The following is a 12,853-nucleotide window of genomic DNA, read 5'->3' as shown; positions in this document are numbered from 1 at the left end:
ATTTATTGCTTAGTGGACCGGTTTTGAAGAATCTTGGAAGTCTGTAAATGAGAGGGAAATGTCATTTAAAAAAACCCTGAGATCTGAGAATTCTGGGGCAAGAGATAAAATTCACTGCCATCAATTCTAACATCTACTGCTGCTGCAGAACAATCCGCTAAACACTGTTGTGCAGTGCAATCCTAAACAGAACCCTCTTAAAAACATTGACTTCAAAAAGTGCTTAGGATAACACTGTTATTCCCCCAGGTTGCCTCACTGAATCTAGTAGTTTTGTTTGCTGGGTTAAAATTAAACATAGCCTCCAAAATCTAATGCCGAACTCTTACAGCGTTATCTGTTAATAGAAAACTAGATGAAATCAAAATGTTAAAAAATGGTTTCAACTTTAAAATTTAAAATATATATATTTTTAATGGGGTGTCAGTAGAAGCTAGTGATTGGAGGAAGACTCTAGTACTTCGTTATATTGTCTACGACCTCATGTACATTCCTCTGGGATATAAATATCAATTTGATTAGCTAGCAGGTCTTGTCAGCTACAGTATCTTATCCCCTGGGGCATTTGAGCAATGACGTGGTCCCAGGACTTCTGTAAAAGGCATGGGGGGTCTTAACTTAACCCTATATAAGACAGGGTCGCTGCCTGGAGCAACTAGCCTATGAGAAGAGCTCTCCTTAGATCTTTCTTTCTCTCTGCCCCCTTCTCTCAGCTTTGGGAAGCAACTTAAAAGGTGAGTTTAAGCCTTTCAACCTTCGGCAACCACTTAAAACCATAAAAATATCCAACTGCTTGGAAACTCTATCAAGACTCAAACAAGCTTGATCGAGCGATATAATTTTATACCCAAATTTGGGGTGGTTTTTTTTTTTTTTGCCCCAAACTGGGAAGCCGACTTTGAGAAAACAACAAAACAAATAATTTTTTTAAAAATGAATCTACTCCGTGACCATCCTGGTGGAGGAATAAAAAAGTCATCTGGGTGGAAGATCAGGATTTTTTAAAGGAATGATGCTTACTGGCTCTGAACAACAGCTGCCTTGCCTTGGACTGTAATCTTGGCTGTCTCTGCTGTTGTTGCTGCTATCTCCCTGAGACACAAGGAAAAATCACCACCCCATCTGGGGGCTGCAGAACCACTGAGATTAACTTGAGCTCCAGCAACTACAGCCATGTACCCCGAGATCTCCTGCATCATTCATCCTCTCATTGAAAAAATGTCATTAGATCATAACTTTCTTATCTGCCTTTTAACAAGCTAACTCCCTCTCTCTCTCCTCCCCATAGCTTTGTCATGGCTTTCGCTGGAATCCTGACTGATGCGGAAATCGCTGCTGGCTTGGACAGCTGCAAAGGTAACTCCTGATTTGACAGAGTCTTTTGTTCCCCTGAGAGAATGTATCTGTGACTTTCTCTGCACGACTGTTTGTGTACCTGAATTGTGCAGTGCTAGAGAATCAGAGTAATTTCTTAATAGCATTAACCTATGGCCATAGCAATAGAGAATAACTAGTACTTAAAACTTTTTTTTAAAAAAAACTAATTAAAATACCCTGATCTGGATGGCCCAGGCTAGCCTAACATTGTAGATCTCAGAAACTAAGCAAGGTTGGCTCTGGTTATCATTTGGATGGGAAGCCACAAAAGAAGTCCAGGGTTGCTACACAGAAGCAGGCGATGTCAAAACATCTCTGTTTGTCTCATGCTTTGAAAACTTCACCAGGGGTCACCATATGTCAGCTGCAATTTGAAAACACTTTACACACACACAAATACACAATGCATAAAAATTATAAAGGGCAAACCCCACAGGTAAGAAATTGATTTTTTTTCCAAATCTTTCTTGAAGTTAAACATGAAACTTCAAAAATAAACAGGAGTCTTGTGGCACCTTGAAGGCTAATAAGGTTTTATTTGAACATAAGTTTTCATAGATGAGACACCCCCCCCCCACGGCATCTGATGTAACAGACTAACTAGTGCTGAAATTGGGAACTAATGGGCCAATATAACAAATAATTGGATAAATCATCTGTTGTAACAATCCCCTAAACACAAAAACTCTTAAGAGATGCCAGGAAAACAACTATCCAGCACCAATTTGATTGACAAAGCCTGTAGTCTTAAGTGAGGAAATGCTCATTTCAAAGGCCAATGTGTCGAATCAGAGAGATCATTTTCTATCATAATTACTCAAAAAGAAAATGAGCTTGTTTGTAAGAAATGTTCTCCACAACGTTTTTTTATTATTGTGTATCACTGTAACTTGTACACAGCTTTAACACAAACCCCCTCTCTCTTACTTTTTAATGGCATATCTGGGGGGGGGGAAACCCTAGTTTTGCATTTGAGTAAATACAATAATTAAAAAAACACTAGCAAAACAGGTAGTGGAAACAGGGATGGCAGCAATGAGGTTTCCAACTTGACTTTTTATTCTCCAGATTATTTCTGATGCTCACTTGGTGAATTTGTTTTTTAAGTGCATTATTTTGCAAAAGGAGTCTAGTATGCATGGCTTTGGCTTAGCCCCATAAACAGACAACCTGTTAAATGGCTGATATATAATGGGAAAATTCTAGTGGGTTTGAATGTTGTTGTACATGCGCACCTCAACATTCCTAGAATTGTGCTATCAGAAAGCTGAGTGATACCTGAAGGATGCCACTTTACAGTGGACCAGTCCATGAATCCTTCCCCTAGCCCAGTTTTGTCTAATCTAACAGGCCAATAAAACCTGGCGTCTCAGGCAGAGAACACTTTCTGACTTCCTTTAACTGGAGATGTGAGGGACTGAAGATGGGAATGCCGCAGCATGAGCACAAGTTTATTCAAACTTGAAGTACAGAGAAAAGATCTTCCGTAGCTAGGTTATTTTATGCTTGCTTAAATATCAGTATGCCATATGCAGAAGGAACAGGTGAGAGAGGTATCTTATGAGAAAGTTGCCAATAGGTCTACAGTTAAGTAAAAATCCTGAGTCTTGGAGCATGATAGCTACACTATGATTGCAGCTAACTAGGAAAAAGAAAGTAAGAAAAGGTCACACACACCCTCCCCAGTTGACTAGAGAAATATGACCTGCTGGTAAATTCTTCCCTGGATCCAAATATGGTAATCAGATCCTAAGGGCCATTTCAGACCACTGACACTACAACTCTCCTATACAGAAAAGGCAAGAAAGCCACACATAGATAGTCAGATGTGATGACTGGGCATACACTTTTTTTTTTTGTGCTGCACGTACAATAGTGAACCCATGCTGGGAAACTGCAGGCCAGAGCATTCAGGCAAGATGAGCATGATGAGTTTCCCAAGAGAGTATCTTGCTTAGCTTTGAGTTGTGCAGCCACCACATTCCAGATGCCACGTTTTAGAATCGTAGTCCTCAACATTTTATGGATGGACCTGCAACCCCGATCTGCAACATGGGAACCATTAAATTTTTTCTCATCGTATCTGTCCATCTTTTTCCTTCTTTCATTCCCCACCTGTACCTTCTTTCTTTCTTTCTTGATTGCAATTTACTAGCCAAAGGACAATATTTTAAAAACTGAAAGGTCTCTGTCTTTGAGTTGCCTAATGCAAGGTAGCAATACATTTTTTTAAAAAAAGCAAAAATGCCGCTGATGTAAAATTATTCAAATAGTTAAAAAACATTTTAAACAATCTCAAAACACTACAATAAAATCAGCTACAGGTCAACTCAAAACAGTCATCATAAAACATCCTAGTCTCCAGATTATAAATGAAAAGCCAATTTAAAGAAGATTATTTTTTACTATGACTGTAGAAACTCAGCCATGGAGTTTTTTTTCCCAAGCAACATTCTGTTGCTTCCTCTCATTATCCTACCACCCATAAGCAAGATCTGTTGGTGTCTGATCTTCACAGACCTCTCAGGGTGTACTGGAAAGTCCAAATGACTGTTGGTACCTCTGTTTTCAAAGGGTGAGCAGGCCTGCTTCAATCTGCAACATCTCCTTTACTCCGACTTAAAGACTTTTTACAAATGGCAGCCTTTGGTGCATTTTCATCATCCCTCAAAACAAGTTGTTCTTTTCAATGCTACCCTTTACCCTTTTTGTTTTAAGTACTTAATGTCTTGCCTAAAGAAAAAGTTCAGAGGAATTCGGAACTTGCCCTCTACTTTGTGGGAGCTGGCACTAATATAATAATATTATATTATTCAGGTTCACACCAGTCACCCAATTCTTGACAATAAACCTGGCTCTGCAGGCTGGCCAGGTCTGAGCCAGCTAAGCTAGAGCACATAGACTGGAGCTTGAAGTGCAAGGCTCATACCCAGGGGTCATTTCGTAGAAAAAAAGCTGGAGGAACTCATTAGCATAATCCATAGCATAACCATTAGCATATGCCACACCCCTTGCCATCGCCGGAAGTGTGTCATTGGCATAACTGATCTGCATATGCCACACCCCCTGACATCACCTATCCTGGCTGTTTTGGACCCAATCCTGGCCATTCAGGGCCGAAATTGGGCCCAAAATGGCAAAAAAAGGGGCTGGAAAATGGCCCCAAAGGGGCCCAAAATGGTCAGGATCAGGCCACTGCTGAGTAGGAAAGTGATCCACCACCCGTCAGAGGCCAGATCCGGGCTGTTTCAGCCCCAATCCAGGCTGAAATGGACCCAAAATGCCCGAGAGTCAGGTGGGTGGGGCCACCTGACATGTGACCTCTTTGGGGAACTGCGTTCCTGCGCGTTCCCCCCTCAAAATGAGCCCTGCTCATACCTACTGTGCCAGTTGATCCAGCAAGGCAGTTCCCCAGGCTTCAGGCTAAATCCCATTATTAATCAAGGCCAACCCCGCCTAGCTTCCAAGAGCTAGCAAAATTGGACTAGCCTGGGAGCTACACCCTCTCAACCCATTGAAGTACAATGGGCTTAGAAGGATGTACTCTGCTTAAGATGGCACAGTAAATCATGCCAAAGAAACAGTGGTGGCGAAAGGGGAAATAAAGGTTGATGAGATGTTCTTCATTGGAGAAATTAACCTCCATTATCACCTATTTTTCTTCTTTTCAAGCTAATGATTCCTTCAACTACAAGACCTTTTTTGCCAAAGTGGGTCTGAACTCCAAATCGAAAGAACAGTTGGCAAAAGTGTTTGGAATCCTGGACCAGGACAAGAGTGGATTCATTGAGGAGGATGAATTGAAGTGAGTTTTTTTTTTTAAAGGGGGGGGAATCATACCCACAAACACTTGTCAGATGAAAAATATAGCCACAGTTATTTTTAGGACTGTCACTCAATTGAAGAAAATATAGTCAAATCATTGCTTTAATTGGTTGATTTGCAGCACAGTCCTAAAGACAGTTACCCTTCTAAGACCACTAATGAATTAGGGCCAATAGACAATGCTTTTTTCAATGCATTTGCACGTTTCCTGCAACCACACAGCGGCTGCAGGGAACTGCTTGTAAAAAAAAAAAATTAGGAGGAGGAAGGGCTGGAGGAAGGGCTCCCACCTCCCCCCACCAGCAGTTTTCTCATACCACAAAAAACACATGGGCGGTTATGCCACTGATTTTGCTGCTCCATGTGGAGTATCTGTGCATGTGGAGCAGCAAAATTGGAGGAATAACTCCTCCTCTTCATGGTTTCTGCAGGAGAAAACTGCCTGAGGAGCAAGTGAGAGCCCTCCCCCTGGCACTGTTCCGAGCCCATTTGGGCTCTCTTTTTTAATATATAAGTAGTTCCCTGCAGCTACTGTGTTGCTGCAATGAACACGTGCAAACGCTTGCAAAAAAAGCATTGACTGCTTTGGCCCTATTTTTGGTATAACTGCTAAGATTGTACAGTCAATCGGCATACATTTGCTTATAAAAGTTCTAAGGAGAAAATCATATTGCCTTTGTTGTTAGGTGCTGTACACATTTTGCTGTAGATATCATCACAGAAGAAGCATTCTCCTTTTTCTCCCTCTTCTAAGATGACGTCTGTCATCTGTAGTTTTTATAAGAACTTGCATAGAAACTATATCTCTATCTCTCTCTATATAAACAGCCAGTGTGCAATTGACGGGGCTTTTAAAAATCTCACCAGTTAATTTTTGCAGTGTTATAGTGCAACTGTATGCAATCTAAACCAATTGGTTTCAATGAAGTAACTCTGCATAGGATCACACGGCTAGATATTCTAGATTATACTTGAAAATAAATATTCCCCAAAGCGGAGTTGAATAGAAGTGCTATGGAGAAGCCTCTTTAATGGAATCTGGTGTTGGTGTATAAAACAGACAGCAGCCTAAAATAATATTAGTAAAACAGTCCTCAGGTTAAGAACAGACCATTTTTTTAAAAAAAAAAAGATAAATCCTTTAATTAAAAGCCTATGTAAAGAGAAATGTTTTGGCTTGGCATCTAGTAGAAAGTAAGGCAGGCACCCAGTGAACGTCAAGGGAGAGGGCATCCCAAAGGTGAGGCACTGCTAGGGTTGCCAGCCTCCAGGTAGTGGCTGGAGATCTCCTGGAATTACAACTGGTCACCAGGCCACAGAGGTCAGTTCACCTGGAGAAAATGGCTTCTTTTGGGGGTGGGCTCTATGGAATTATGCCATGCCAAGATCCTTTCCCTCCCCAAACCCCACTTTCTCCAGGTTTCTCCAGGTTTCACCCCCCAGATCTCCAGGAATTTCCCAACTTGGAGCTGGCAACCCTAGGCACTGCCAGTAAAAAAAAAAACCCTCGGGACATCAAATTGCAGGGTGGCAGAAGACAGGTTGCACAGTACAGGAGAAAGCCATACTCCAACAGCAAAACAAGCAAAAATTCCATACATAGCACACACACAACTAACATGTACAGAGAGGCCATTCTGGCTCAGCCTTTTCCATGTCATGATATTCCTGTATGTATAAGGAGAAATATTTTTAATGAAGAGATTTAAACGTGTAAGCCCCCCCCCCCACACACACATACACATTTTAAAGTGGTACAATAGAGCAACAGAGACATCAGACCTGTGTGGAATGGGTAGCTTAGAAATCAGGGCTTCAGAATTCATTGGGTTAAAGAAACAGCACATTATGTTTTGATTGGATAGGATGCTATGTCATCACGTTTCCTTTCCAATTAGTACTTGCTTTATAACAGAACTAGAAACATCTGTTGTGTGAAAAAATACAATGGGCTCCAGAAAACTGATTCAGTGAGAACCCTCCCGGAGGCAAGTGGGTGCTTTGCAGCAGCCTGGAGGCCAGAGCAGGAGGGTGCTGACGAGAGGCATGAGGAGGCGTGCTTAGGCCGTCAAGGGGGCTATTGGGCAGGTCCCCTCCTGTGGCAAGCAAGCATTTTGCAGCGGCCTTGAGGCCAAAGTTGTTGGCAATGCACCTGTGCAAGGATAGAAAGTGAGTTGTCGCCAATACAGCTTGCCTTTTATATAGTGGGATAACAGAATGAATGGTAGCTCTTTTATATAGTATGCTTTACAAAAGGAAAGAAGTTCTGTGCTTACATAGGAACTTAGACCACAAGAGAATGTGGCTTCTTTTCCAATACCTTTCATGTTTACTTTTTCTAAAAATAACCCTGATTGTTGCCAATTGCAAAGATGTTTTTGCTTAGCAATATTTTAAAATTATGAGTAGAAAAAGAGCTACTCTTTCCACTCATTTTTTAAAATTGATTTCAAAAACATTGCATGTATAATACATATCCTGCTGGAAAGCTTAGTTATCTTTCCATCTGGGCTGGTGTACAGTGATTGACTAAAAGAAGACACAGCTAACTTCCCAGATATCTGTATACACACAGAAAAGGGGAAATCCTATTTTTCTCTCCTGCCCTCACTGCCATTTCTGTCTCTCCCCACATGCTACTGGCTCCCGTTCACCTTCCCTCCTCCACCGGCTATTATTAATTTTGCTAACCATCTCCTCCTGGTTCCAGCTGCGGATATCTGGGCAGACCGATCAGACCGATCAGTTTACTCTCCGTATTAGGGAAGCTATATGCCAAACATCTTCTTATCAAATTGTCCAAATGGATGGCAGATCGTAATCTCCCAGGACGTGAACAAATTGGCTTCATAGCGAATCAATCCACGTTAGACCATTGCTCCACCCTAGCTTTTTTAGCCGAAAAGTACTCTTGCCACCTGCGTGGTAAACTCTATGCAGCCTTTGTTGACCTACGTAAAGCCTTTGACTCTGTTAATAGATCTTTATTATGGGATAAACTTCTCGAACTGGGGATTGATAAGCGCCTTTTATTTTTGATTTGGAAATTACATACGTCCAATTTTTGCCAAGTAAGATTTGATGGGAAAGGGTCTCTCACTAAGGAGATACCTGTCTCTAAAGGAGTCAAGCAAGGGTGCGTTCTTGCCCCCTCCCTTTTTAACCTTTTTATCACTGACTTGCCTTCTTGTTTGGATAGGATTAATGGCCACCCTCCTAAATTAAATACGGCTGCAGTGCCAGTTCTGCTTTATGCTGATGATGCGGTTATCCTTTCCTTTACAAGAATTGGCCTTATTCGTCTCTTATCCGAGTTTAATGCATACTGCTGTTGGAACTTTCTTTCTATTAATTTTGACAAGACAAAAATTTTGGTTTTCTCTAAATCTTGGAAATGCAACCGCTGGCTAATAGCGAAAAAAGAAATACAGCAGGTAAAATCTTTCCACTACTTAGGAGTGCTATTCCATTACAATCTGAGTTGGTGCCCACATAGAGAGCACTTTCTAAGTTTAGCCAAGAATAAGACTGCAGCCTTGATTCGTTTCTTTTTTCAAAAGGGCAATCAATTTGTCCCAGCAGTGCTTAAGATTTTTCAAGCAACAGTTATTTCTCGACTGTTGTACGGAATTCCTATTTGGATACAGTCCTTTACTAAAAGAATTGAGCATATTTACTCTGTCTTCCTGCGTAGGATCCTTGGTTTATCCAACTCAGTGTCGTTGTTTACCCTCTGTAAGGAATTGGATCTGCACCTGATAGAATCTCGGGCCTGGATCACTACGATTAAATTTTGGCTCCGTCTTCATTTTTGATCCTCCCCTATCAGCCTAATGGCTCAACTTCTAACTGATCCCTTTATTTCGGATTGCTCACAGGCTGTAGTGGAAAAGATTGGTTCCTTAGGAATCGACTTGGAAGCTTTATACAATAGTGGTGAGGTGGCAGTTCTGCAGGTGGTCAAGAGGAGAATTTGGGATATTGAGGCGCAGACTATTAATGCCAGCAGCTCCGGAGTCTGCTCCCCTCATTCACTGTCCCTCTATTCCTTGCATACCACTATGGCGGCGTATATTGCTGATCTGATAAACCCAGTGTTTAGGAGGGCTTTTATGTTAGCGAGGTTCAATCTCTTTCCCTCAGCAGTGGTCACAGGCAGATATGGGGGTATTCCATATAGGGATAGACTGTGTGACTGTACTCTGAGGGAACCTGACTCAATCTCACATATTCTTTTTCGCTGCCCCAAATATTCTGTTATGCGTAGTTTATTGATTCGTCCTCTTTTTCCTGTGCAGAGGGATTTTTTGGATAAGGATCTAAAAATTTTCTTAGCAGACAAGAGTCCAGCAATAACTATCTGTTGCTGAATTCTTGGCTTATGTGTGGAAGTCAAGGGTAATATTTTATAAAGCCCCCTACGACTGTGCTGTATCTTGAGATAATTTTGCTGTCTGAGGACACGATTGTGCTGCCCTATGAACTTATTCTACAACATCTCTTCTGTTCCGTCTGTATTATTTATGCCAATAAAGGTTGCTGTGCTGCTCTGTGAATGGTAGCTCTTTTGTATAGTATGCTTTACAAAAGGAAAGAAGTTCTGTGCTTACATAGGAACTTAGACCACAAGAGAATGTGGCTTCTTTTCCAATACCTTTCATGTTTACTTTTTCTAAAAATAACCCTGATTGTTGCCAATTGCAAAGATGTTTTTGCTTAGCAATATTTTAAAATTATGAGTAGGAAAAGAGCTACTCTTTCCACGCATTTTTTAAAATTGACTTCAAAAACATTGCATGTATAATACATATCCTGCTGGAAAGCTTAGTTATCTTTCCATCTGGGCTGGTGTACAGTGATTGACTAAAAGAAGACACAGCTAACTTCCCAGATATCTGTATACACACAGAAAAGGGGAAATCCTATTTTTCCCTCCTGCCCTCACTGCCATTTCTGTCTCTCCCCACGTGCTACTGGCTCTCGTTCACCTTCCCTCCTCCACTGGCTATTATTAATTTTGCTAACCATCTCCTCCTGGTTCCAGCTGCGGATATCTGGGCAATGCCAGCCTTTGCACACCATTAATGCAAAATGGCACCCATCTTCCAGAACTTCTGCACATGCGCAAACACCACAGACAAAGCTGGGGGCCATTTTACTTGAAAATGAATCCTTTTTAAAAGAAAGCTACTTTTTTCCTGCACTATTATATATAGTGATGTTCAGGGCTTTTTTTCAGTGGGAACTCGGTGGAACGGAGTTCCAGCACCTCTTGAAAATGGTCACATGGCTGGTGGGCCCGCCCCCTGATCTCCAGACAGAGGGGAGTTTAGATTGTCCTCCGCGCCGCTCAGCGGACAATCTAAACTCCCCTCTGTCTGGAGATCAGGGGGCGGGGCCACTGGCCATGTGACCATTTTTGCCTAGGGTGATTTAAACTTTAAAAAACTCCCCCTTTGTTCCAGCTGACCCAAAGTGACATCATTGTGCAGTCCTGAGTTCCACCACAGAGTTCCACCACCTCTTTCCCCAGAAAAAAAAGCCCTGGTGATGTTTCTTTGTACTCACCCTAGGACACTGGAATAAGGCGGACTTTTTCCTTGACCTATGGAACATAAACTTTTCTTGAGCTAATGAGAGGAGGTTTTTTTGCCAAAAAGAAATGGAATGCATATACCAATATATTAGATCCTTGGTTTGTTGCCCTATCATTAATATGCTTTTTCTTTTTCCTTAGGAAATTCCTGCAGAATTTTAGTGCAAGCGCCAGAACTTTGACTGATAAAGAGACCAAGGCGTTCCTGAAAGCCGGTGATACTGATGGAGATGGCAAAATTGGAGTGGATGGTAAGTATGCAATAATAACCTACCTGCATGATCCTTAACATCAAGCTTCTTTAAAAGATCTCATATGGGCAGCTAACAAAATGAAAGTTATCAGGGATTCTGCAATTTTATTCTGAAACATTGGAGCAAGATTAAGAAGGTCACAGGGAAGGACAAAGGCTTACAGTGCAATCCTATGCAGAGTTACTCCAGTTTAACCCCATTGATTCAAATGAACATAGACTGGAATACCTCTGCATTGGATTGAACTGTTAGTTAGTAATGCCCCATCGGTACAACTTTGGGTTGCAAGCTTTTAATAGAAATAAACTTCACATTTTCAGAATGAAAATTAGCATCTTGTTTGGGTTCTTTCTATTTTATTTTCAAAAATGCTGTTGGGGACTCAAATGAGCATCCAATAGTAAAGTTATGACATGGTTTGATGTGGGCTACATGGTTTGCATTATTTGTCAACACACAAAGCAGTTCTCTGTTATCACTGCACAGTGAACAGTTCAGAAGCTCCCTGTCGACATTTACAATGTGGGGTTTGTAAAAAGCAAGCCAATCCATGCAGAAAATCAGAAAGTAACATGTTGCTTAGTTAAAAGCACAATACAGCAAGTTTCATGGCACAAAGTCCCAAATTTCACAATTTAAGTCTTTGACCTTCATCCTACATGCATACCCCACAGCTTTGCCCCATGCATCTGTAGGATAAGCATGTAGGACAAAGGTCAAAGAGTTTAATTGTGAGGTTTTAGACTTTGTGCCGTAAGACATGCTTCTCCCCATGTACTCCAACCCAGCTTTCACCAGTTCATCTAGTTCTAGAAGACTGATTCCAATACCAGTTAGTAGAATCTGGTGGATTCTAGGGAGTTTTAGCTGCGCCAGAAATTTCTGCATTGCAGTGAGTCTCAAAAAATATGCCTAGAGGCCACCTGCACTGATGCCGTGCAATGACATTAACTGATTACATCAGCTGCACAATGATATAATATCCCATCAGTGCAGGAAGCCACTGACCACATACAGTGAAAACTTACTGCATAGCAGCAACCTCAAGAAATGTTATGGAACAGTAACAAATGTTAGTCAATTTCCATCTGTGGCAGGCAGCATTCAGCTGTACCTCTAGCGGGAATCCATGTTAAGTTATGTTAACTCTTTTTTTAAAAAAAATGAAATTATTTTTCTAGCCCAACAATAATGAAATCTGGGTTTTTCTTTTTCTTTTCTAGAGTTCCAGGTCCTGGTTCATTCTTAAAGTGATCAAGAGGAAGACCAAGCTAATTGTACTGTAAAACACCCTTTCTTATTGCAAGACTACTATTTATTTATACATTTTATACAGTGAAATGGCATTGACAGTTGCCAGTATATTGTTTCGTATTGTTAAGAGAAATGTGTTAACTCACAATGCGCTGTTTGATCTTTATTATTGTCTGGTGTCGTACTTAAAGGGCTCTACATCAAACAGAGAAAAAGTTGGAATCTAAGGAGAAGAACTCTGAACTTTTATGTTTCATTTGCATTAGGCGCTATTAGGAGTACTCAATACATGTGGGATTTCCAAATAGATCTGTGGATTCTTTCTCTTCAAGAGTTAACCAACATCCATCTCCCTTCCAATCAAGGTATATGAAACTTTCAAAGGAGAAGAAAAATCACATTGATTTTTGTTTATTGTTTAAACAAAAATGTTCAATGAGAATGTTTAAACTGGTCTTTGCCTTCAAATAACCAGCTTCATAAAATGCCTTGCTATTGTAACACTGGTGGAATTGTTCATTCATACATATAAAGTGACTTCATCATT

General features: G+C 41.0%; 1 protein-coding gene across 1 annotated transcript; it reads left to right on the top strand.

Annotated features, from left to right (window-relative positions):
- Positions 1-627: 627 nt before the first annotated feature.
- Positions 628-12,853, top strand: LOC129338190 (parvalbumin beta-like). Its single transcript, XM_054992233.1, has 5 exons — positions 628-734; positions 1,289-1,356; positions 5,050-5,182; positions 10,940-11,049; positions 12,276-12,853. Exons 2-5 carry the CDS (start codon positions 1,296-1,298, stop codon positions 12,299-12,301), a joined length of 330 nt encoding a protein of 109 aa, XP_054848208.1. The 5' UTR covers positions 628-734; positions 1,289-1,295; the 3' UTR covers positions 12,302-12,853.

This window comes from Eublepharis macularius, chromosome 12 (genome assembly GCF_028583425.1).
Source record: "Eublepharis macularius isolate TG4126 chromosome 12, MPM_Emac_v1.0, whole genome shotgun sequence".
In the NCBI taxonomy this organism is placed as follows: Eukaryota; Metazoa; Chordata; class Lepidosauria; order Squamata; family Eublepharidae; genus Eublepharis; species Eublepharis macularius.
The sequence above is the reverse complement of the archived record's forward strand: the minus strand, read 5'-3'. Positions and strand labels throughout refer to the sequence as shown.

Coding starts and splice junctions, on each gene's coding strand:
- LOC129338190 (XM_054992233.1), top strand. CDS start 1,296: ATGGCTTTCGCTGGAATCCTGACTGATGCGGAAATCGCTGCTGGCTTG. Junction 1,357..5,049: donor TGGCTTGGACAGCTGCAAAG/GTAACTCCTGAT, acceptor CTTCTTTTCAAG/CTAATGATTCCTTCAACTAC. Junction 5,183..10,939: donor ATTGAGGAGGATGAATTGAA/GTGAGTTTTTTT, acceptor CTTTTTCCTTAG/GAAATTCCTGCAGAATTTTA.